Below are 24,010 nucleotides of genomic sequence, written 5' to 3'. Positions count from 1 at the left end.
GGAAAATGTTGTTAAATCAGGTAATGAGGGCAATTTCCCACGGCACACTTGACCACCTCCCACGGCACACTAGTGTGCCGCGGCACACTGGTTGAAAAACACTGTATTAGGGGACTACGTTAGGCTGTGCGGCTGTTGGATTCTTATGTACTGAAGCTCCGTGAAGGCACCAGGTAGAGACGCCCAATGTCCTCTGTCATCTAACCTGTTGTTGGGGGTGTGCAACGCCCCGCCCCGCCTCTTACTAAGAGTGCGCTTCAGGCCGTCTGTCTGCGCGCGCACACACGCACACTTTTAACCGAACAGGATTTGGGAAAATATATTTAATATTTAAGTTGAAAATTACACAAAAGAGGAATGCATGAAAAGATGAGGCTGGAGGAGAGACATGAATCTCTTTAATAATATCAATACAAATACGTGTTTTTTTCCCTGCGGGACGGGAGACGATACAAAATCATTGCATCTCTATTACTGTGCGGGACTAAATTCTATGAGTTTTGCGGGTGCGGGCGGGAGTGGACATACATATTGCCAGAGCGGCCGGGAGTGTAACGCATACGTTGCGGGAGCGGGCGGGATTGGTCAGAAATTCAGCGGGCGCGGGCGGGAGCGGGATGAAGAAAATATTCCCGCGCAGGGCTCTAGTTGCAGTCAGCCCTCCTGTCCCTTTTGTCTTACATCAGAAGATCCAGCACTTCTGTGTTTGTTTCCTTCCGCCCCCCTCAGACCCAAACACCCCTTTCATTCTGCTGCAGGTTTCTTCTTCGTCTGCCAGTTTTTCACTCCGCTGTTGCCCTTCACTGAAGCTCATGTCACTTGCAAACGCACAGGTGATGTGGGTTTTAAGGGTTGCTGGGTCAATGGAGGGTTGTAGAGTGAAGCGCACAGGTGTGTCTTCCAGTTCGCTTGAGGCTCGTATGGCAACCTTAAGGAGCACCATTGTTGTGAATGTGGTAAGTATGTTGTGAAGTATTTGTAAGGATGACAAAAGTTACACGCACTTATGATGTACGGGTTAAAGGTACAGTCTCCTTATGTCGCACTCAGTAGTTAGTCAGGTGCCCCCAGTGAGTCCTTACTGGCCGCATGGGATGTGCATGTGATACGTAAGAGCCTGTAAGACGCCTGCAGGATGTCCACACATATACACTATGACTGTCTAATTTCTTTATTTCTAACAGTCAGGCTGCATGCACAGAGCGCATGCAGTGCACACTTATCATCTGTACAGCACCAATCGGCTCCCTGCAAAGTTTGCAGGGTTTAAGAGGGTTGAAAATAAAATGTCCGTCAACTTGCCTGCATCTCAACTTCTTCACTCTTACTTACTTACTTACTTACATGTTGTATAAGTGTCGACTATGATCAATTAGTCAAGCAATGTCCCTAGGAAAACAGTGAATGAATATTTACACCTTAGAGTTCACTGAGTGGTCTACGACCTTGATATTTCCTGTGTTCTCTGTAACAGTTTGCCTGTTTTCACCCGCAGAGAGCTTGTATCCACCCATAGCAGTAGTGACTGAGGCATAACTGAGTAAAGAGATTACACTGAAAACCCTTCATTTTCATCTTTAGGCCACATAAACTGTGTTTCCATTGACCAGGAAATTATGCAAATTGGATTTGCGATAATAAATTTGCCTAATGGCAATACGAGAATTTCGAAAAAACTCACATTCATTGAAAAAAGTTTTTGTGCTTGGAGGAGGTGGCTTCTTAGGCCTATCAAAATGGACATATTTCACAAAACTGCAATGGAGACACTTTTCAGATCAAATGGGTCACGTGACCAACAACCGGATGGCAATGCACTTATTGGTAGGAACCGGCTGCCTTGGTCAGTGCACAGCGGGCGCCACCAGAGGTCCCACACCATCACGCAGCTCATCAAAAGTTGAGCGTGTCATGTGGAATTGTTGGATCCACAGCTCCTCTGTAAAATTACCAACCACCTTTTCCCAAAATGGTTAAAGTGGAATACCACTAGCCCTTCCCATGTGTAAGGAGCTCGCCGCTCTATGGCCTGAATAAGACGCCAACGTCTCCTTTGATAGATGATGATGAGCGCTGGTGCCGTGGTAGAAATTTGAATGAATCTGCTGTAAAACAAAGTATTTTTAACATCCATCAACATGTTTTGAATGACTTATCGCGTGAGTTGGTTTGTGTTTATTCACATAATTAGGATTTAATGGAAACTGTGTCATTGTGAAATTGTGTTTTTTCAACATTTCTAGAATTTTGATAAAGTTTTGCCCACATGGGTAATAAAATGCTGCTTGAGATGGTCTGTGCTAATACAAGTAAAACATTCTGGCCTTATTGGAAGGTTCTGGACTAAATCAAATGTTATCAAACACTTAATTTGATGTTTTTGTGTATAGAACTTTCATACAAATTAAATATGCCATATAAATGTGCCATATAAATTGGCACGTAGTAGGTAGACTAAAAAGAACTGAATTGTTTTTTTTGTTTCAAATTGTGTTTCAGCACTGTAGATTTGATCTACAGTGGTTTGTTGGGAAAATGTTTCAACTTGAATCTAAACTTGGCTGCAGAACTTAAACCCAAGAGCTTTTCAGGGTCTAATTTAAAAAAAAAACAAAGACTTTAAACAGCATTTAGTAGTAACAGGTAAGAAATGCAACAGATCTTTGCATGTAGCAGCAAGATTATTTATTAATGCTCCAGACAAAGCAGCCTATAACAGTCTTAAGTCCCTACAAAAACACATCCTAAAACTACAGACAGATCTACAGACTCTGGCTGTAATCTGTGGCTCAGATTTGTTTGCAGTGACAGAGTAGCCATGAACAAAATCTGTATCCACAAAACCTCCACTAAGACTAAAAATAGTCAGCGGTGATGAAGGTTCTGCTGAAAGCATATCACAGAGACTCGTAGTGACAAAGCAGAGGGGTCGCAGCAGACGATGCAAGCCTCCGGGGCGCAAACCCAGAGCCACAGATGTGCTCCACGTCCAGCTGCCATCGATGACCTTTTCCCTTCTCAACATGAAATCTGCACAGAGCAGGATCCCCCCAATCAAACACAAAAGCATTCATGTGTGCATGTGCTGTAAAAATATGATCAACTTTCTGTAAACAAAAACAGCCACCAGCTTGATGAAAAAGTTTTACCCAGAAATTTACAACATGTCCAAGTTTGAACTTTTTGGGACTTGTGGAATAATAGCTGAAACATTGGTGAAAACAAATCATACTCACTATTTATAGAAATAGTAATATTTGAAGTAAGGTTGAGTTTTTACATAGTTAGGCCCCTCAGATCAGAAAATCTACACCAAAAAAAAGAAAAAGAAAAACCTTCTTGGAGTAATTTCTAAACAGTGTGGGAACTGAACTGAACTGCAAAGCTTTGAGGTCAGCATTAAGTAAATATAGGTACCAGTGAGAATATGGGAGCTGGATTCTTATATAACCAATATCAGACGGAATAAATGCTAATGCTAGGATCGCACACCCACATGGAGAAAGCTGAGTTTGCCGTTCATGTACCTGATATCTCCTCCAGGCACTGTTTGGCTGTCTTGCTGTAGACCAGCTCCCCCTTGGTGGGGCTGAGGCAGGGGTCGGCAGGGGCCACCGTGGTGCAGTCATTCTCTGAAAACGTCCTGCAGGCATAAAGGCCAAACAACACAGAGCAGTTACAAATGCAGACAGAAATATAGGAGGCAAACAGTTGTACAGCTTTCTTCATCTGTGGGATTAACAGATCTTTCTACTATAAACCTTAGTCAGCAGTCATGTTAGCAACTTTTATGTAGTCGGATCAAACTGCTAACATTCAGGAAGGAGCTCGTCAACATTTTGGACTGCTTGGCCAATACTCTGTCTCTGACCAAGTTAGTTCAGCTTCTCCATCCATCCCTTTTTGGGGTCACTGGGTTGCTGGAGCCAGTCCCAGCAACTGTTGGGCCAGTTGCAGGATCACACACTCACAGTCACACCGAGGAATAATCTAGAATCACCAATGAACCAATGAAGCGGGGAAAACCCACGCAAGCTCCTGTCATTCAAAATTAAATTTAAAAAGGCCTTTAATGGTTGCACACACAGATTTTATGAAAACCTTTTCTATATAAAAACCCTGACCCACACAGCAAAAAATATGTGTGTGCATTGCTGCCTCTTCTTTGTTTAAAGGTAAACATCATAATATAACATTATAATCTTCATCAGATCTATATCTTCAACAAGGATCTGGATGAAGATCTGGGTTTGTGTTGTTCTGATCTGATCTGTCGTAAGTTTAAAGCAGTGATGTCATCCAAAAGTCCTCGACAAAAAGGCGGCTTCATTCACCTTTTTCTTTTAACCAATTAGCAAAGGTTTCAAGTAAATTGGGTAGCTTTTGCTGGCAGCTACTTAGTTTACTACTGCCCTGATGACAAATGAAAAATGATTGCATGGTTTTTAGAAAATTATATTAAAAATAATTGCAAAAATCTGGTTATGTAAACATTTAGGTCAGCCTCCACAGCGTTTAAAATGTTTGTTTTTTAAATTAAACAGGAATTCTGACTTCTTGTTTCCAAAGAGCCAGCCATGTTGAAAACAGTAGCTCATACAAACTGCTGAATACAATCAATAAAAGTCAATAAAACTCAATTGAGATCATGTTTTTATTTTTAAAACACCAACCGATGTCGTCGCAAAGTGTTAAATAAGAAGCAAAAATATCAAAATTTAACTTCATAAATATGATTTTGGTAATCCAGTTTAGAACATTTTTCCTGACTCCTCCCACTGAAAACCATTGCTTTTCATCTTTTGGAGCCTTTTTTTCACTTTGTGTTTTTTAGTTTACAAAAATATATTTCTTTGTTTCATTGGCACAAAGAATCCTAAAATCAACTCTATTTGGTACGATAAACTGAGTTTTAAAACTCAAGGAGTCAGTCCATTGTCTCACATTTGATCCTTATTGATTATGAAACATCAAATCAATCAAAACCTCTGGTGCTCAGAACATTTACCTAATAACAAATAAAAATAAAAATAATAATAATTATAATAATAATGCAAAAAGAGGAAATTAGATAGAGGGGCTGCACGGTGGCGCAGTGGTTAGCGCTCTTGCCTCACAGCAAGAAGGCCCCCAGTTCAAGTCCCGGCTGGGGGACATGAAAAAACACAACATCAATGGGGGACCTTTCTGTGAGGAGTTTGCATGTTCTCCCCATGTATGCGTGGGTTTTCTCCGGGATCTCCGGCTTCCTCCCACCACCCAAAAACATGCTCCATAGGTTGATTGGCAACTCTAAATTGTCCATAGGTGTGAGTGTGAGAGTGAATGGATGTGTGATTGAGGATATTCCACCCTGCGACAGACTGGCGACCAGTCCAGGGTATCCCTTGCCTACGCCCAAGTGGCCGGGATAGGCTCCAGCAACCCCGTGACCCCGAAAGGGAATAAACGGTTAAGAAGATGAATGAAAAAAAGAGGAATTTAATGTTGAGCCCAATTTTGTTTTCTTCTAAACCTATGATAAAATCTTCGCAGGTGATACATACTTACATTTTAAAGCAACATTTTAAATGCTGCTGCTCTCACTCTGTTTTTTTTCTGTCGTTAAGCCTTGTGTACTGCAGTATAAGAAGTCTAAGAAAAGCTGCAAAGAAAAGTTAATTTCTAGGGATGTTTTTTTCATTGTGATGAAAGATGTCAGCAGCGCAGCGTCCAGGAAGTGCAGAGCAGCTGCTGGTTTTGACGCGGTCTGAATGAAAAGAGGCGGAGCGGCGAACACTGCCAGCGCCTGAAATCCCACAAATCAACCCTTCACTGTCAAATCAGAGGCTTTGGCAAGCAGCTGGCAGAGGATGCTAATTTGTTCTGTAATGACTGTGAGGAGAAGTGAGGGCACCGGAGAGAAGCTCAGTGGGGAGCGCCGGCTGATCAGTGGGAGAGCTTTGTGATGTCATTGGGTTTGTGGCAGCCTGAGTGTGTGCAGGTGCTGCTTTGACACATCTGTGTGAGTTTAAAGCCCGAAAACTCACCTGTACATGAAGGGGGCCACAGTAGCCGTATTGGGGTGGTTGTGCTGCTGCTGCTGAGGAAGCTGAACTGCTCCGAGTGCTCCACCTCCTCCTCCTCCCACCAGCATCCCACTGGATCCAGCCAAGGCTGAGGTGCTGGTGGAGGAGGTCATGAAGGTCCTTTTGCCCTCCTGGCCCGCAGTGGAGCGCTGTATGTAGAAACTGCCCCCCTGGCCTCCTTTGCCCAGCTTGGCTCTGTCTGCATCATTCCCTCGCACATTTCCACAGCTGGTTAAGGCGGCCTGAGTCTGGCTCTGAGGCTTTGGTGTTGTCGTGGAAGGAGCTTTCAGTCCTGGTTTTGGGATGCAACTGGAAGCGGAGCTGCCACCATCTTTCTTCCCCGATGAGGATCTCCCTCCTTTGGGAATGAGGCTGGATATTTTTGAGGTCTTCTTGGAGGATTCTGTGGTAGACTCCTCCTTTGATGGATTCTCCTTTGAGGTTTTTGCAGACTTGACTTTGTCCTCCTTGCCTTGCGTGTTGGATCTACTGCCACCTCCAGAAGCCTTTGGGTATGAAGCGGTGGTGGACAGGCTTTTGCTTGGGGCAGAAAGGGCAGATGCAGACGTTTTTGCAGACATTTGTTTGGCTGTAGCGGTGCTGCCAACGCTGCTGCATGTTGACACCGCCACTGCTAGGCTGTCCTCGCCGTACTCTGACAGGTCATCCTCCTCCTGAAGAGCCATTTCTGCCATGGATGGAGATGCCCTTGAAGCAGACCGAGGGTGAATCAGACGAAACTTCTCCAGCATTGATCTATGTGGGGGTGCAACTCCCGATCCAGCTTTTGACCCATCGACTCCATCTGATTGGGGGCCTTCCAGGGCCTGGGGGGATGGTGTGGTGGAAGATGAGTGTGTGGGGCTGGCCAGCATAGACGAAGTTGCACTGTGCTTGAGGTTCATGGACTTGCTGCGCCAAGACTTTCCAGTTGTGGGTGAGGGAATAGCAGAGGCCAGCTGCTGCCCACTCTGGCTGGTGGAAACGATCCCACCACTCCCATTCATCCCACTGGGAACCGGAATAGCCCTCACTGCCTCTGGAGGAGGAGAAAAAGAAAAAAAAAAATCTTTTATATGCAACAGTTGTGTATACCTAAATATCCCTAACCCTAAAAGAATGAAAGCTTTTTTTTTTGCAAATATTTATTTAAAATCCCTTTTAAAATTTGACCAGTAATGTTTTCATTCAGCATCTCTTTCGCTGAGATGACACATTTGCTGTCGTTCCCTATCTGCAAGATTGTAAATTTTAGTAATCAATCAAATCAGTTTTAAATAAAAATTTGGTAGCAAAAACGCCTAAATGAGATGCAAAAAACAAGATTCTCTCTGTCAGTCAATACAAAACTCTACTGATGAGTCCCATCAGTCCACAGACTCTGCGTCTAACCTGGAGATATAGGACGGTTGGCTTTACACCAACGTGTGGTGCAGACGCTACACCTATCAGGCTTCCCCTCTTCTGGAAAACAATGAAAAATGTTGACAACTGGAGCATTTTCTTGTAAAGATTTTGTTGTAAATAATGACCAAAAATGTTGAATACAGCTGAACTTGTGAGCTCAAGAGCAGTTTTAATTTAATTCTAGAGAATCCCCACATTGTATTTTAATTAATGTGATTGATGGATTTGTCAGTCTGCATCCCTACAAAAAAGCAGGAATAAAAAAACAATGCAAAAAACTGACAGTTTATTAGGAACTGTTGGAGCTTTGTGTGAATAATAAAAAGCAGAAAGAGCTGTTTAATGTATCACAGCTGAACCTGATGTGTTGGTGTCCTCTGATCGTCCTCGAACATATATCAGAGATAATCCAGGGGTCCTCTGCAGTGTTTCTGAATGCAGGTGTGTGTGTCTGTGTGTGTCCAGTCAATTAACCCCGCCTTTAGAGACGCTCCATCCCTGCTCCATCCCTGCCCTGGAGGCCACTTTGCAGAGCCACCACATTTCAGGCTGCGCTCTGACTTGATGTTGCCAAAGCAACAGACTCCTTTAATTCTCGTCAAAACAAAATGCTACCTGATCACTGCACAAGCCCACACGAAAACACACAAGCCCAAAGTCTTGATGGAAGCTTTTTTCAGGAAGTTTATAAAAACAGATTTTAATTCAATTTCTAAGTTCATCTTAAACCGCAACAGAACACAAGAATCCAGCAGCTTGATTATTAGTTAACAGAGAATTGTAGTTTACATCTGATTTTGCCTGGTTGCTTTTAGAAATACATGAAAAGAATTTACTTCTGTTCCTTTAAGTCTTTCCGGATATGAGAAGAAACACTGCATAACGTAACCTTCTTAAAATAATTGCCCAAGTCATTTTTTCTGATTTTTCAGGAAACGCAAAAAATAAACAGTTTGTTTAGTATGATAGTTACTAACAGTTTTAATCAAAATAGCTATGACAACTGATTCCTGTTGACATATAAACAACAAAGTTACCCAAACATGGAACATGGGAGAATTAAATGACTTAGGCACATTTTTGAACATGCCTTTGTGATTTAGGCAATTTTAAGCCTTCTATTTTATTAGGAAAAAACATTACTAACAAACTAACTGAACATAATGCTTAGGAAAAATGTTTATTTCTTCACTTCTCTTTCCAGATCTTCTTTGGAGGGTTTTTGTCTAATGTCTATAAGTATGGGAAATTATAAAAGAAGTGATGGGTTTCATTGAGTGGAGGTTCTGGGACTTTCTTCTTGATTGTCAGAGGACAACAATCTTATCTCTACCAATTGCCGATTTGACATTTGTACCCTTTGTGGCAGTTCTTTCCATACAGAGGCTTCTGAGAAGGACAGTCTGAATGGACCTTGCCATCACTGATAAAGTAATGCACAGTTGGATATCAAGCTTTTTTGCCTGTAGCCTTTTGTGCCTTGAGCCTGAAGAAGGATCTATTTATATATATTGGCAGAATTCTTGTCCTGAGACTTCTCTCACCTCGATTCATCTTCTTGTAGACACATGGGTCAAATACATCCCTACTAATATTCCTGTGTTTGAATAAAACACAAAAGTCCTTTTCTCAAAATAAATACAAAATAGCTCCCATGGAAAACTTTGGGAAATATTGGACTTCAACAGCCCTCACCCTAGAAGTCGTAGCCTTCTGTTGGTATTCACAATGTAGTTAGGATATGGTGGTACCTGGGTAAAGGAATTCAAGTCTTTGTAGGTAGCTCTGCTTCTGCAGTATAGTGTGAATCAACACTGGGCAGGTCCCTCAACCCGGTCTTAGTGAAATCCTTAACTTCAGGGTCAACCTTTATCTGCTTGTCTCTCTAAGGTCCAGGTTTAAATGGGGCCGGTGCATGTTTTTCACAGTCAATGGGATTGTTCAACCATTTTTAAATGTTTTTCAGGAAGACCAAGAGAAGAGAAAAAAAGTGTCTTGAACACTTTTTTTCCATTTTTAAGTTTCAGTCAGTAGAAAAATGCTAAATTGCACCAGGATCTCTCAGCAACATTTTTTTATGTTCATTTTTATGACGTAAGTGGTGACGCACGACTGGGCGTATGACTCTTCAAAAATGTATGACTACTCTGAGAAACATTATCTTGCGGTCTATTTTATTAAGCTACATTTAGGATTCCCATAATGGTTTGTAAGTTGACTTTGGATATAGCAGAACAGCATAAAATTACACCAGTCAAATCATGTTATGTTAACTCATATTACATATGACTAAAAAAGCACAAAAGTGCAGAGGATCGTTTGGGATTCTTTTTAGATTGCAGATTGCAATACAGTATCAAAATGTTAATTGGGTTATGGACTGTTGAGAAAATGAGACATCAAAATCCTACTGTTCATTCAAACATTGTTTGAGAAGACATAGTATCACTTCTAAAAGCCATTAAAAGCCATTTTACTTTTATCGTTTTTTTAGCTGACTTCCTAAACTGAAGTTTTAACTAAAAAACTGATCAAAAGATGAAATCTTATGGGATATTTTTAGCCTAGTGTGTAGCGTAAAAAAAACATTTGTACTTACAAATATGGGGGAAGAACTGAATTATGGAAATAACCTCAAAATCTGTTAAAAAAAACAATTCTATTTGTTGAATAAGCAGCCATCATGAAATGCTTATAAAATTGCCTAAATCACATTGACTCGTAACTTAGGCAAAATAAAACTACCTAAGTCACACTCTTGACATAGTCAATTATACTTAAGGAGAAGGCTTGCATGTTCTGTTTAACTGAGGATGTAGGCAATTTTGCCAGAGGTGGGCAGCATCATGTGGAGAGGATTTAGGCAAAAAAAAAAAACATTTTTGACAAAACAAGACTTAGGCAATTACTTTAGGAAGATGACGATAAGTAACATTCAGAAAGCTAATTATAATATAAAATGACAAATTAATGAGAAACTAAATCCTAATTTTAGAGAGGTAACTCATAATCATTGACTGTACCAGAGGACTGGACCGAGCAAGTGTGACGTCACCCATAGCTTACGTCCGGCTCCAACCAAATTACAGCAATTCAGTTCCCATTTTTTTTATTCAGACATCAATATGTTGGAGCCAGATGACTTTGATAAGCAGTGATTGTCTAAATCAGTCTGAGTCAATCAGGAGTGAGCTTGTTGGAAGTCCACTGAAAGCGAGCTACACAAAATCTGTCAAACGTTTCAAACATTGGACGTGGGGGCCAGCGGGCACCACCTTTTTTTATATAGACATCTGATTGGTCAGTTTATAACTTGAATAACAACAGAAAAAAATATAAAAGTTGGTTAATGATAAGTATGACGGCTCAATAGAACGTCTCTCTGCTTTAACATCATTAGCACATCATTTTTCTGTAATAATCAGTTTGATATAAAAGCACATAAACCTCCAGGATGCTTGTTTAATCCCATTCACAATGTTTCACCATCCACAGAAGCTTTTTATGGTTTAGGGTTCATTTGTACTTTAAATCTTTGTGCTGAAGCAAAGATCTGCAAAGACGGTCCATAAAGATGCTAATGTTGACCCTTGCAGGCCTTTCCTTTAAAGTCAAAAGCCTCTCAGCTCACTCATTCTCAACTGTCCAGTCACCTTCCAAAACACCTCTTGCTAATGCCATAAATTTAGCCCTGTTAGTGTGAAAAACTGAGGGTGATTCAGCTGACAGGTTTGAAATGGTGAAGGCAGAGGGGGTCTCCCTGCAAGTTGTGAGAATGCTGCCACCAAGTGGTGGAGATGAAGAATGAAAGCAATGAAACATCAGTGATGATGCAGCAGCAAATCTTACCCCTGTCGTTTCCACTGGCATACTGCAGAGGCTTGCTCTTGTCAATGCTGTTGAAGCTCTGGCTCCGGCGGTTCAGGTTGGAGGAACCTGGGCTCCTGGAGGCCCCGCTGCCTGCAGCAGGTACTCGGGAGGGTCCAGGCAACCTGAAAAGAAAGGACAAGAACATGCAGAGGTCAAGATGAGGTTCCGGAAGGAATAAAGGTTCATTATTTTTTTCACTAAAATTGATCAAAGTTGGATCAAAGAGAGGCTGATAGTAATACAATGAAAAAACAGTAAAACCACATAACATTTAAATGAACATTTAAATCAGTTGTTGCACTTAAAGGGCAGCAATCTGAGACGAGAGTGTGGCTTTGAGCTTGGGTGAGGAGCACGGAGGGAGTCTGAGCACAGGATCCAATGAAACGCACACTCCAACGTTTGGGACTAATATAAGGACGAATGGTGTTCCCTCAAAAGGAATTAACTAAAGCGAACCTTTGTGTCAAACTTCCAACTCCTAGCAAAAGTCACACCAAAGGAAGAAGAAGCATCACAGGCCAAGAACAATATGTTCAGTCTTTCTTTTGTTTAGACAGAGAAACTAATATCCATCCATCCAAAGTTGATTCTTATCTAAACATCGGTTACATGCAACTCCAGAGCTTCACATGACAGGCTGATAGATTTGAGGTTTCCTTTGGTTATAGAAGAGCACTTCGACGGGTGTGCAGGGTGAGAACCAAACCTGCAATCTTCCCACCAGAGGTTGCCCGAACTACCTCTGCACTGCTGCCTCATTTAAAGGTCTAAATGTAGAATTTTTATGTAAAGTCAGTGGTTAAAGGGGACAGTGGTGGTGGTGAGGGGGAATGAGAGTTTTCCCTTAACAGGAGGTCCATCACACCAACAGAGCTTACTTGAGGTCTGAAACATTGAAGAGAATCCATGGCTGCTGGCTCATTCAGCAGAAATGCAGCCATAGTTTTAGAGTAAAAACTGCAGCTTCACATGTGTCAAGAGATGCTGAGTCAGAGAATAATCCCAGCTGTTCTTAGTTTAAGCACCACTTTGAATTACTGTGCAGAGTCTGGAAAATCTGCAAGCAAAATGACAGATAGAAGCCATTTAATGATCACAGAGTCATGTTTTCTTTACTTAAAATGAGTAAAATCACCCAATGAAAAATATCGGTTTGGTGCTTCACATCAAACGTTTCATTTATTATTTGCAAAAAATTACTTTTCCGGCTAAATTTACTCTTGTTTTGGTAGAAAGGTTTTGCTTATCACCTCTTACATTATTGCATGATCAAAAAAATATGGAGATTAAATACATTCTTCATAAAGAAGAATTCTAGAGAGACATAGTCAGAAAAATCATACTTGGGTTTGGTCCAGTTCTTAGGACAAAAGAATCTGGACTGTTTCTAAATAGTCCAATGTTTTTTTTTCTTTCTTGCATGAAAGAACGGTAAAAAAAAATGTGTTAGATTTAGAGCAAAAGGTTCCAGAATCTGCAGGAAGATCCAAGTTGCCTGAAGTCCAGTCTGAAGTTTCTACAGTCCGTGATGAATTTGGTTTCATGTCATCTGTTGCTGTCGGCACACTATGTTTTCTGAAGTCCTCAGTCAAAAACTGAGATTTACCAGGAAATTCAAGAGCGCCTCATGCTGCCCCTGCTGATAATCTCTGTTAAGATGCCGCCCACACCACATATGAAAATGAAGCTGAAGAAAGGAACTGCTGTTGTAAAGTTTATACTGAATCACACAAAACAAATAAACTTTCTTTTGCATGTGATCTGTCTTATTTTCAAGAGTGCTTCAATTTTTTTGCTCACACACAGAACTCAAATTAGGGAGCTCGTGGCTTCTACGTAACAACTACAATCTTTAAAACAACGCTATTTTTCATCTGCTCCTGATTCACCACTATCTGAATAAAGAAATACTAAAAAATGCAAATTTAATCTTAATTTAAAAAAAAAACGTCCTCCATCATCAGAAAAATGCTACCAGAACAAGTTAAAAACACCAAAAAGACAATTTTCCTCAGAGTGGCTCTTTAATGACAACAAACACACCTTAGACTAGAAAGTTATACTGAGATTTGAGGACAAAACTCTTTGTTTTCTTCTACAGAATTCGTGGAAGTTTACAGTCAACCACAGTTGGAACAACTGGAAATAGAAAATCCAAAGCTTTACTTTTTTAAAACGATAAAAAACAAATCAAATGTTATCTTTAACACTTGACTGGTGATGGTCTTTAGAGCACTAAAAGAGCGCAGCACTACGGGAAGTGTGCATTCCCAGGTGGATTTAGGAAGCAGGATAAAAGTGAGCTATGACATAAGACGTATGAGAGTGGAAATCAAGCGTGTGGAAAAGAAAGTATCATGTTGAAAGCTCACACAAGCTTTAGCTTTGAATCTATGGAGTCATTATCTGGATTGGATTATTGAAAGTATCTGTTCATGTATTATGTATATTTACATCCAAAGGAGAGTGTTTGGATTTATTATGGTGATGTGTTGAATCCTCTGGTAAACGTTAGGGGAGACATCTATAATATTAATACAGTACTTTTTAAACTTCACATGAAATTTTAAAACCACATATTCGTTTAAATATTAGATTTCGTTTGGTTGTCAGGAATGAAAGTGAATCCACTGTTAAATCTGATACTGCATAACACTCACAACAGGTCTGAGACAAAAAAAATGATGAGAAAAGCATCAAAACAAACATGAATTAATAATTTTGATCAACACAAGGCTGAAGAAGAGATGTGAGGATTCTTTTTCTTTTCTGGGTATTAAATACTTCCTTCATGTTCTGCTTACAGGGTCAATTTTAAAACTTTGAAAGCTGTGTTTTTCACAGTAAATGTTTAAAGTAAATGTTCAAAATGACTCAAGTTGTAGAATTTCTGTGCAGACCGTCTCTCTTACTAAAATCATTAAAGCTGATGCAGAGATGCCGGCAGAGAAATAACCAAAGCAGTTCATTAAAACTAGAAATAAAAGACAAACAAATACAGGAAACAGGAGGAGATGATGTAATGACAAGATTCAGGCTCAAAGAAACCTGGAGGAGTATCAACGAGAGGAGGTCAGTGACTGAACAAAGTGCAGGTATGACCTTCAGAGTGCAGGTATGACCTGGTATAAGGAAATCACAAAAAGTCAACATGAACGCAGAATTAAACAGAAAACTTCACAAAATAAACACATAAAGCTGGTTTACAACAACCTACAAAGCTCAACACAACCAGAACTTAAATATGAAATCATGTGATGAAGCGGAAACTTCGAAATATAGGGGTTTAAGGCAATAATGCATACATACAAGGTGAAAACCAAGTAAACAGCAGAGAGCAACTTCTGCCAAGAGCCAAGAATTCTATATATGGCCTTTGCTATGAGGGTTTTGGGATGTGTGAATGTGATAGATAGGTGGCGGGGCAAGGGCAGGATCAAACCAGTCACTCTGTGAAAATGAACAAAACGTGTCTCCGATTAGAAAAAATGTCACAAAGAGCAAAAAGGGATAATGTGCTTGACAAAGAAAACAGCTGTGGGGGTCAAAAGGCTTCAACATAAAGAAGGTTGGGGCAGGACATGTTAGGATCCTGGTCTTCCCCCACACCTACCAGGGAATCCTCATCACACCTGCCACCCATCACCTCATCAGCCTGCAGCCTTCTTATGGACTCCTCACCCATCAGCCGACGTCAGTCCGTCTGCTTCATGCGGTAGAGTTCAGACCCATGTTACGCTCTATGTCAACGTTTAGTTCTATGCCAAGTGCCTCATGCTGCAAGCTCATCCTTTCTATGTCTGCCTCTCCAGGAATTGCCATCAGCTATGCCTCCAGTCCTTTGATCACCGTTTGTCACTCTTCTGGACTCCAAGCAAGGTTCAATTCCGACATCCTGTCACAGCCACAAAACATCCAAGCCTGAAGCCTCCACCACCACTGGACTCAATAAATATCACTTATTCAGCCACCTTCTGTTTCTGTCCTACTTCTGGGTCCAGCCACGCTCATCATAACAGGACAGGGATTCATGCTGGACAGTGAACACATATATTCATTTTGAAGTGTCAGAAATAGTATGACATGGATACAAATATGAATCATCTTTTATAAATAATTAAAGAAAAAAGGAAAGTGCTAACCGCCCTCACTGCCCCTCTTTGACCTGCCCTTTCTGGCTGAGCAGCAGCTCACTTTCCCCTTCTGCCCCTGCCATGCGTGTCAGAGCTGTACGTAACAAATTCATACAATAAAAATACAAACTTTTTTCAACATGGTTGCCTTTCTTTTGGGTTTAGCTCCATAGCAACCATTTTATGTTTTGGTAGCCTGGGGGTGATGAAAAGGTCTGTCATTTTTAGAAGAATCTGCAAAAGTATATTTTTGGATTTCATTGGCAACAGAGGTTTTCTGTTGGCCACGTCCACATTCCTAATATGTTTATATGCTGTGTCATTTTGTTCAACTTGAGTATATGTGAGTAACAGGTGAACGCCACTTTTAAAGCTTGCCACGCTAACGGTGTTAAAAATCTATCCTTCCTAAACCACATTTCTCCCAAAATAGCTTCCCAAAAGATGCTCAAGGAACATGTTTTTAAGAAGTTTAAATTTGTAGCTGTGCCTAAAGGAGATTTTTTTAAATTCAAGATTGCAGCCTCTTTCCAAGGTCAAAGGTCAACAAAACTTAAGTGATGGTTGTTGACTTAAGCTGGCAGTGTGTGTGTGAAATTTTGTGATGATCTATTCATCCATCTTCAATCCAGCACTGGGTCACGGTGGCAAAGTCTAAGCAAAGTTGCCCAGACTTCCCTCTTCCTGATCACTTCCTCCAACTCCTCTATTGGGTCCCGAGACACTCCCAGGGCAGCCGAGAGACGTAGTTTCTCCAGCGTGTCCTGGGTCTTCCCCGGAGCCTCCACCCAGTGGGAGACGCCTGGAACACCTCCCCAGGAAGACGTCCAGGAGGCATCCAAACCAGATGCCTGAGCCACCTTAACTGGCTCCTCTGGATGTGGAGGAGCAGCAGCTCGACTCCGAGCTCTCTCCGGTGACCGAGCTTCTCCCCTCTAGCTCTAAGAGAGCGCCCAACCACCCTATGGAGGAAGCTCATTTCAGCCGTTTTTATTCGGGAGCTCGTTCTTTAGGTCAGATCGACTGGTAAATCAGGAGCTTTGCTTCCTGGCTGAGGTTTTCCTCACTAGAACAGGATGGTACATTCATTTCATTCATTCATTTTCCATACCGTTTTTCCCTTTCGGGGTCACGGGGCTGCCGGAGCCTATCTTGTGAGCGAAGGCAGGGGATGCCCTGGACAGGTCGCCAGTCTGTCGCAGGGTAGAATTTCCACAATCACACATCCATTCCATCTCACACTCACACCTATGGTCAATTTAGAGTTACCAATCAACCTATGAAGCATGTTTTTGAACGGTGGGAGGAAGCTGGAGATCCCGGAGAGAACCCACGCATGCATGGGGAGAACATGCAAACTCCACCCATTGATGTTCTGTTTTTCATGTCCCCCAGCCGTGACTTGAACCGGGGGCCTTCTTGCTGTGAGGCAAGAGCGCTAACCACTGCGCCACCGTGCAGCCCAGGACGGATAGGCAAATGGTGGACATAATGGTGGACGCTGCTTCAATTCGCCTGTCGATCTCATGTTTCGATCTTCCCCCACCTGTGAACAAGACCCCAAGATATTTGAACTCCTCCACTTGGGGCAGGAGCACTCCACCCACCCAGAGAGGCCAAACTACCTTTCTTCAGTCATAAAGGTTGCTCGAATAAAAGTTTTCTTTCACTACATTGTGGGAAAATGTGAACGTCGCCAAATTTTACACTGTGCCACAAAATGGCTGCCAAGCTGTGTGTCCTGTAGGCATTCGATAATAATTTCAAAGCTTCCTTTGGATCACCTCGACATGAATTTTTCACTTTCATTTTTTCACTCAAAGGTGCAGAAAGAAAGAAGACAATCTAGTCCTTTAGTCTAGGACGCAACAATAAAATGGGACATTCATGTGGACGCAACTAAGAGGTGAATGTTCCTCATTGCTCAAATCCTTCTCTCATCAAGCCAAACTCTTGTTTCCATCAATTTGGTAACTGCAGTGCTGACAGAAGAAATGCCATTCATTGCCTGTCTTTGAAGATTCATCAGAATATGGTTAAAAAAAAAAACTTGTTCCCCATTTACTCCTTCGTTCAGCAGGACAGCCTCTTATTTAAAAAGCTCAGGCATCCTTCTTCCTGACATGAGGGGTAAAAATTGCATCTGCTGCATCTCTGAAGGGAAAATAGCAGTAATAGACAGCCCTCCATAAATATTCAGCTCTGGTATTTGCAAGTCAATGGCATTTACATGGAGGAAAAAGCAGCTTGCTTTAATATTTGCTTTAGAAAAATAGAACAGCAATTAAGCATTGAAGGGAGCAGAAACCTGCAGACTGTGTCAGATCCTGTGCTGAGCTGAGCAAAAGTGAATTGTACTTCAGAACCAAAAGCACAGAAATAAAATAAACAAAAAGGCATCAATAAACTAAAAGCCTCACAGCCAAAGTTATGACTGAAAACAGTCTGAATCTCGTATCGTTTACAGGAGCAGCACAAATGTGCTGATTCAGTACTGCCAGAGTTACTGCCGTAGTTGTTTTATGCACATCTGTTGTGTTTTCCAGCAAACACTGACAAGCAGATCAAAGAAACAAAACTAGAGCGTCTTTGCAACCCGATGGATAAATTCAATCAAATACTCAAGAGATCGACGTCCTGCCATGCTTTGCTCTAGAGCTGGTAGCTTTGTCAGGAGGAAAGGATTATTTAATTGAAGAACAAAGAAAAAAGGAGAATCTGAGCATTTTGTTGAAAGCCCACACAAAAGAAAGTGGAAATATATAATAGGAAGTAGGAGAGACAGAGAGGGAAATCAGTAGCAAGACTCTTTCATCTTAAGAGGGCAGGGCAGATCATGCATCAGTAAAAGAGAGCTGAGAGGGGCATGTTAGGCAGCTCGTGGACACTGGTGTTTTCGCAACATCTGCCTGCAGCTTGCGGGGGTAAGAAAGAGGCTCTAAAGTTGCAAAAACAGCCCATAGTTCTTGCATAAACTTAAGTAATTTGTATTCCCACTCCGATCATCTTCTGATCTACTGTCAAAGCATTCCCAGAGGTCTTTCAATGATGATTATACTGTTTTTAGCCAAAATCTAAAACCTGTGTCTCTGTCTGGGACAAAGGTTTTTTGCAAACTGCCAGGAGAAGCAGCCAGCCTACTAAGCTCAGCAAAGAAAATGATTCCAAAACGCTGCTAAAGTTTCGGGGACATTGAACCTTAACGTCAATCCATATCATCACACCCTCCAATTCACATTAAAGCACACTGAAAAGCACAAGGATGGATTACACAAACTGATAAAGTCTGATAATCTCCAGTGCAACCGTAAAATAAAATCTGTGCTGGGCTTTACACACCAACTCTCATGTGGCATAAAAAGTTGGCCAAGAATTTGATATGGTACAGAGGATGCTGTGACAGAAATCCTGATGTGAAAGTGAAGCTTTTGTTCTGCAGAGCATATAATATGATATTTAGGAGGTGCTGGTTTGCTGGTTTTTATGCTTTTGGGCAGAGACTGGATTTTACTGCTGCCTTTGTCTAGAGAACACAATCTAGTGTGTCACTTCTTCTAAACTGGACAATTTGTTTGGTGGATTAAAATCCTGACAGGACGTCCATGTAACTGCTGATGTGGCGGATCATCCTGGTGTCCCTGGTGCAGACCACATCTGGTCCGCATCAACCAGAGAAATCCACCCTGCTCCCACTGATGATTTCCACTGATGCCACAAGTGCGCCACGCTATGGTGCAGAATACCACATCATTCAACATACTGGCAATTTTACAGACATTTCTTATGTTAATTTATACATCTGCATGGTGTACATACATTATTGGTTTCCTCAAACCAACTAGCTTTCCAACTGCAGATTCCGTATTTTGTTGTTTGAACTTGCTGGTTTTGCATTTATCCCTTTTGGGATACAAAATACTTCATGGAACTTCTCATAAAAGTCGAATGCTTGTTCATTTTGTTCCCTCTTATCTCTAATATCACCAGACCTCCTGACTCCCTTCCGTCACATCACTATTCAACTGATTTCTGCAACACCTTGGCCTTATCCATCAACAGTTTACCCCCTAATCTGCACCATTTCTATCTTCCATTCCATCTCTCACATCTGGCACCTCGTTTTCTTTATCTACCCTACCCACATTTAGTCAAATCTCTACACGAGTTACAAAATCCAAACCTTCCACCTGCCAGCTTGACCCACTGCCCACTATCCTTGTTGTCCCCTCCTCACCAACATAATTCATGCTTCCCTCTCCTCTGGAATAGTTCCTTCTGCTCTGAAACTGCTGCTGTCACTCGCATACTTAAAAATTAGGTTCAGATCCCACAGACCTCAATAATTACTGTCCCATTTCCAACCTTCCATTCATTTAAAAAATTCTTGAGAAAATAGTATCTGCTCAACTTCATGCTCATCTGTCCTCCAATAATCTGTATGAACTTTTCATTGTACTGAAACCGCTCTTCTAAAAATCACTAATGACCTTCTCCTCTCTGCTGACTATGGTTTATTATCCATCCTCCTTTGCTTAATCTTAGTTCAGCTTTTGACATAATTTCTCATTCCATCCTCCTGAACAGACTCTCTTCCATTGGCATCTCTGGCACCGTCCTCTCCTGGTTTCAGTCTGACCGTGCTCAGTTTATTCAACTGAAATCTTTCACTTCTCATTCTGTCCCTATCACAACTGGTGTTCATCAGGGTACTGTCCTCGGTCCACTCCTCTTTATCATCTACCTTCTACCGCTTGGTCATATTTTCCAAAAACATCACATCCATTTCCATTGCTATGCTGATGACATTCAGCTCTATCTCTCCAGCCAACCCAACTCTACACTGCCTCCATTGGCGCTAGTTGACTGCATCAATGAAGTCAAACTTTTTAAAACTCAATAGCAATAAAACTTCTTCTGATGGACACCAAATCCACCCTGGGCTAGACCAATCATTTCTCTCTTTCCATCAACGGCTCCACCATCTCTCCCTCCCCTCAGGTAAAGCATTTGGGTGTCATCCTCGACACTAGTCTCTCCTTCACTTCTGACATAAACAACATCACCCGCTCAGCCTACTTCCATCCAAGCAACATACTCCTCAGTCCACTGCTGTACTGGTACACAGCCTTGTTACGCTGTACAGTGCACCGTACAACAGCATCAATAGCACTGCATCCATAGCAGCAATAGCCCAATATCACAACACAGTTGTCTCAACTGGCTTCACACCAATAATTGTACAAAAACATAGAAACAGTCATAAAATATGGCCAATAGCTAATTGCTAAACCAAACTAGACAGACCGTGGATACTCCTCCTCATTTTCTGATAGGAGTGTGGCACCAGCAAACTGAACATGACAAAAGGCCATTTGGAAAGGCGATTTTAAACCTCACTTTCCACACATTCATGAGCCGCTTGAAGGTTCACTGAAAAACATCTACATCATCTCCATCAGGACCTGTGGAGCCATTCCAGTGGCCAAACCTTCAGTAGAAAATGTGTTCATTTCTTTAAAACATGAAAAAAAAAAAAAAAAAAATTAGGAAGAAATACAAAAAGTAACATCAAGTAGAAAATATTTACAGGAAATATAAGATGAATGTACCTGGTGTTCTTCTTCTGTGGTGATCCTATCCCACTGTGGCCTGGAGAACTTGCATATCTTGCTGTGAGACTGCAAACAGAGCACAGATGACAAACACACGTTAACACACATGTGGGATCTGGGACTGACGGTCACATCGATTTATATGTTATAATGTGAGTGAAAGTGGAGCAAAAAGCAAAGGAAAACAGAGGTAAAGGAGTGAAATGCAAAAACGGATGCAGCTGAACGGATGCAGAATTTTCTGCTGATGGCTTACAGTCGTGGAACTACCAGCGAATGAATAAGCCTTTCAGAATTCAACAGTGGCCTCTTTAAAAACTAAGACCAGATGACAGCCCCTAAACCTAGTACTACGAGTGGCCTCTGCTGATATTTAAACCAAGCTAACTTAAGATACCAAGAAAACTGTAGGAGGACAGACAGAGGTGAGGAAATGCCCACAGTGCCAGTCCCAGTTATTCATCCTTGTAATCCTGGCTGTTCCTCTTTATTCATGTCTAACAGGAACCAGTTTGTGTATCTGTAGTTTTGAACAAACATCACTAACCATATCCTGTAAAAAAGTTAGTGTGTCAAATGTTTTACGGCCAAAACTAAAACAAACAAAAAACGATACTTACCTACAGCTTTCTCTGACAGACTAAAGAGATTTTGGTCAACAGTTGAGAACAAACTTAAAAAGTTTCATCAGAGGCCTAAATATGAAACTTTCATGTGTGTTCACAGTAAATCTGGATCCCAAAACCAAACAAAATTGCTGTAAAGGCCATGTCACACAGTCACTATGTACATTTTGTGCATATTACACGTGAATATACATGGAAAAAGGGAAAAATGTGATCTTTACGTGAAATGTTCATAGATGTATCACAAAGGAACCACATTTAAACCATGGAAGAAGTATGAATAAACCACGCAAAGAACACGTACATAAACGTACATGAACGGTGAGTGAAAATTGTGCTGTTTACATGCAATTCAAGATTCGATATGTGCATCAATTACATTATTTTAACGTGATATGTGTGCAGTGTACATGACATAAAAGTTAAAAATCTGTGGTACATGCGTGAAAAGTCCGTTAGACATAACTGTCTTGAAAAACCAGAAATTTGTGTATGCATCACACAAACACACAATTGCAAAAGATGACGTAATAATTGTGTATAAACTGCGTAAAATACGTGTAAACTGCGTAATTCTCAACCGACCAAAAAGTTTGAACAGCGGAAATCTGCTCACATCAGCAAATGATGAGCGCAGGAGACACTTATGAATTACGTATTGCACACATGTATCACGACAGAACAAAATGTTCATGCTTGCAGAATGTACGTAGCAGCTGTGTGACACGGCTTTAAGTCATACACTTCTAGACTGATCTGCTTCATTTGTAACCAGTAAGTAAATTGGCTGCAAATAAAAACAGAACCCACGGATACAAATAAGAAAAAAGATCTTTGGTCTGACCATGAAGTATACAACACAGTATTTGATGCAATTCTTCAAGGTACAATATTCAAAGATTTAATGAAAAATATTGAACATTCAGCTTAGTTTATTTTACTCTAAAGCAAATAAATTTGTATTTTAGAATATTTTTCAGTTGTCCAATTGATTTTATTAAGTTGGATCATGTTAGCTCAACATTAAATTTACACATATTGAAACAATGTTAGGTTTATTTTTATTTTTGTATTTATTGACATGTTTTTTTTAGTAAAGGTTTCATATTTAAACTAATTAAAAAAATAAAAGATTCAAGACTTTTTTAAATTAAAATGTGTTTATTGGATTTGATTATTTCACATATCTAATTTAGGGCTTTCTGGGAGAAGCAAAATCAAATAAATTCTTTAAGAAAATATAATTCAGGTGATCGTTTCAAGTATCTAAAAAAGGTTTTTGATTCTGCAGATCAGCAACATAAATAACAAAACAATAAAACTGCTGATATTGTTGACAACAAACGATAACGTGTAATCGGTCGAAACCTTTTGTACCTTTCATGAATGAGATTTACAAAGATATTTTTGCTAATGATTTGATGATCTGAACAAAAGCGCCTTTGTGAAAAATGGAACAAGAAATGTCAGTGCTGAAAAATTGGTTTGACCAAAATTGGAATTATAGGATTTGTGAAAAAAGTTTGCAAAGAGCTTAAACAAGACATTCATTTTATCAAAGCGGAAACTTCAGAAGCGGAAACTTCAGAAACAACAGCTCATCAATATTTCTGTATTTTAACCCCTGAGTGAAATTGTGTTTGTGTGTGTGTGTGGGGGGGGGGGGGGGGGGACTCAACACAACATAAGAGTGGAAATGAATTCACAGCATTAAACTGTGAAAAAAATATAGTCATAAAGTCTGAAAAAAATGGTTAATTTAAAGAATAAACAAAGTTACAATATAAAAGTAAATTTTGCCTTTCTTTTTGAGTTGTACAACCCAAGTCCTGAAGGTTTCTTTAATGTCTGTTATACAAAAACAAAACAAAAAGGATTTCAAACAAAACATGTTTGAAATATTGTTGACCAGCATGAAGCTTTTTGGTCATTCACTAAGAAGTCCTGCCTTGTTGTTTTGTTGTTCTTCTTTGCCGCTTTGTTTTTGGTCAAATGTGAGGAAATGCGCTCTAACGAATCAAAGAGAAATGACTTCAAAAAGTAAGAAGAGATGAAAGGATCCAAATAACATCCTAAACAATAATGTATGGATAATAACTCTGGTCTAAGAATTGACAGACTAGCAAAGAGGGAAGAGATGAGACGCAGAAACAACTGAAGCCTTTTATATGCACAAACATCAGATCAATGAAACAACTTTACAAAAAGGAAAGACAAAAGACAAAAACATTTCGAAACGCATCTCAGCCATATCCACTGTCAACTGAACTGTTAGAAATGACAACCAAAGA

The 24,010-nt window shown here is 40.7% G+C and overlaps 1 protein-coding gene across 10 annotated transcripts in view; it reads right to left on the bottom strand.

Moving 5' to 3' along the window:
• Positions 1-24,010, bottom strand: part of nav3 (neuron navigator 3) — a 236,108-nt gene that overhangs the window by 90,773 nt on the left and 121,325 nt on the right. For all 10 annotated transcript variants that reach the window (XM_023952465.1, XM_023952466.1, XM_023952467.1 and 7 more), the window contains exons 6-9: positions 21,091-21,159; positions 11,325-11,467; positions 6,030-7,107; positions 3,528-3,643 (exon numbers count right to left, since the gene is read on the bottom strand). In XM_023952465.1, coding sequence (XP_023808233.1) covers positions 3,528-3,643; positions 6,030-7,107; positions 11,325-11,467; positions 21,091-21,159 — 1,406 coding nt within the window. The remainder of the gene's footprint in view (positions 1-3,527; positions 3,644-6,029; positions 7,108-11,324; positions 11,468-21,090; positions 21,160-24,010) is intronic.

The sequence above is a fragment of the Oryzias latipes genome, chromosome 23, assembly GCF_002234675.1.
Source record: "Oryzias latipes chromosome 23, ASM223467v1".
NCBI classification, from domain to species: Eukaryota; Metazoa; Chordata; class Actinopteri; order Beloniformes; family Adrianichthyidae; genus Oryzias; species Oryzias latipes.
This window is presented reverse-complemented; position numbering and strand designations above follow the sequence as displayed.